General features: G+C 38.7%; 1 protein-coding gene across 1 annotated transcript; it reads left to right on the top strand.

Annotated features, from left to right (window-relative positions):
* Positions 1 to 843: 843 nt before the first annotated feature.
* Positions 844 to 1,483, top strand: FOMMEDRAFT_150417 (uncharacterized protein; the record flags this gene model as incomplete). The annotated part of the gene is made up of 3 exons (XM_007261726.1): positions 844 to 979; positions 1,044 to 1,120; positions 1,175 to 1,483. 3 exons carry the CDS (start codon positions 844 to 846, stop codon positions 1,481 to 1,483), a joined length of 522 nt encoding a protein of 173 aa, XP_007261788.1.
* Positions 1,484 to 1,549: the final 66 nt, after the last annotated feature.

The raw sequence follows: 1,549 nt of genomic DNA, 5'->3' as shown, positions 1-1,549 counted from the left end.
GCTCATTTTACTTTATTTTTCTGGAATATGAAAGATACTTTAAAAGTATAATTTTTACAACTTAGATCATGTAATTTGGTTAAGTATTAGTTGAGTTATAGTAGATTTTGTATTTGAGTGTACTTAGTGTGACGAAAATCACGAATCGCGCGTGTGACAATATTTATGAAAACGACAGTAAATTGAAAAGCGTGTAGCTTCTCTTAGTCTGAGTGTTGGAATAGATGCTTATGATGGAATACTTTGACATTGAAATTTTCACATGCCTAGTATTTCCATTCGCAAGTGGCAGTAACCTGTACGCTAAAATGACATCAACATTAGTCTCAGAGAAGGACGTTGCTATTGACTTGCGGTTGGTTGCAAGTGATATTTGTTGATGTCAGGTCTCTAATAGTTTTACCAACAGTGAAGCATTACTGGCAATTAAACAGCTACACGATGCGAATGTAATCCACCGCGATGTGAAGTAGGCACAATTTATCGCTATTGTTACAGATATAATCCGCTTACATATACATCACTAGACCAGAGAATTTTTTATTTATGGGCGACAAGCTTGTTATTTCTGATCTTGGCAGGTCAGTTATTTCTGAAAATTAAATATGTTGTAACCTAGGAATCTACGTTTAACTACATTCTTTCCAAAGTGCATATATTAATGATGAAACTTATAAAGTTGATCTCAAAAATAAGCAAACAACAGGAATTTACCTGGCTCCAGAGGCCATGCCTCACGATGATAAACCAAGAGTGGTAAGTCAGAAAGGTGACATTTTCCCTGTTGGGTGGGTATTCCAATCTCGATTTCTGCAACTAGCTATTAATAAGCTATAAAGCATGATGGCAGTTGAATGGCTTATCGGAAGACATCCATATCTTCATGACAATGAGGAAAAGGAGATACAGCTTATTGAGGAACATGCAGTTGACTTTGATCGCCGGTTTCGAACTGAATGGAAAAACATCACACCACAAGGTTAGTTCATATGTCATAACTGCCTCATACAGTACATGGCATGCAGTAACTGAATTTTCCAAAGGACAAAGGTTCATAAAGGAGACTACGTGCGTGGATAAGGATAAGAGGTTGGATGTAGATAAGGCTCTTGGACACGAAGTGAGAATTTGCATCCCCACTCTTTAAATTGGTCGCTAATATGCACGTCTAAAGTGGTTTACACTGATAGAAAAGCCTGATGGAGAAGTCCCAGAACGATTCCTAAGGAAGACTCACAGAGTGATCCAAGACCAAGTGAGGCGAGAAGTCAAGAGAATTAGATTTAATAGAAAGAAACGGAAGTTTGAAATCACTGTCAACTCAACATCACGTATTGGCCGGATGCTGGTACGAGGGAAGCAACAGCGTCAATCATCAGGATCTTCTCAGAGGCATTCAAATGCAAGTTCACATCATTCTACAAGAAGTACGAGGGTCGGCGAGAAGAAAGGCCCATCTAGACTGCAAAAAAAGACACGTTAAGACCGGCCAAACGCAGAAGTAATAGGCTCCATGTCATGTATCTGTAGAGTAACGAAATAAGTGTCA

The sequence above is a fragment of the Fomitiporia mediterranea genome (genome assembly GCF_000271605.1).
Source record: "Fomitiporia mediterranea MF3/22 unplaced genomic scaffold FOMMEscaffold_1, whole genome shotgun sequence".
NCBI classification, from domain to species: Eukaryota; Fungi; Basidiomycota; class Agaricomycetes; order Hymenochaetales; family Hymenochaetaceae; genus Fomitiporia; species Fomitiporia mediterranea.
The sequence above is the reverse complement of the archived record's forward strand: the minus strand, read 5'-3'. Positions and strand labels throughout refer to the sequence as shown.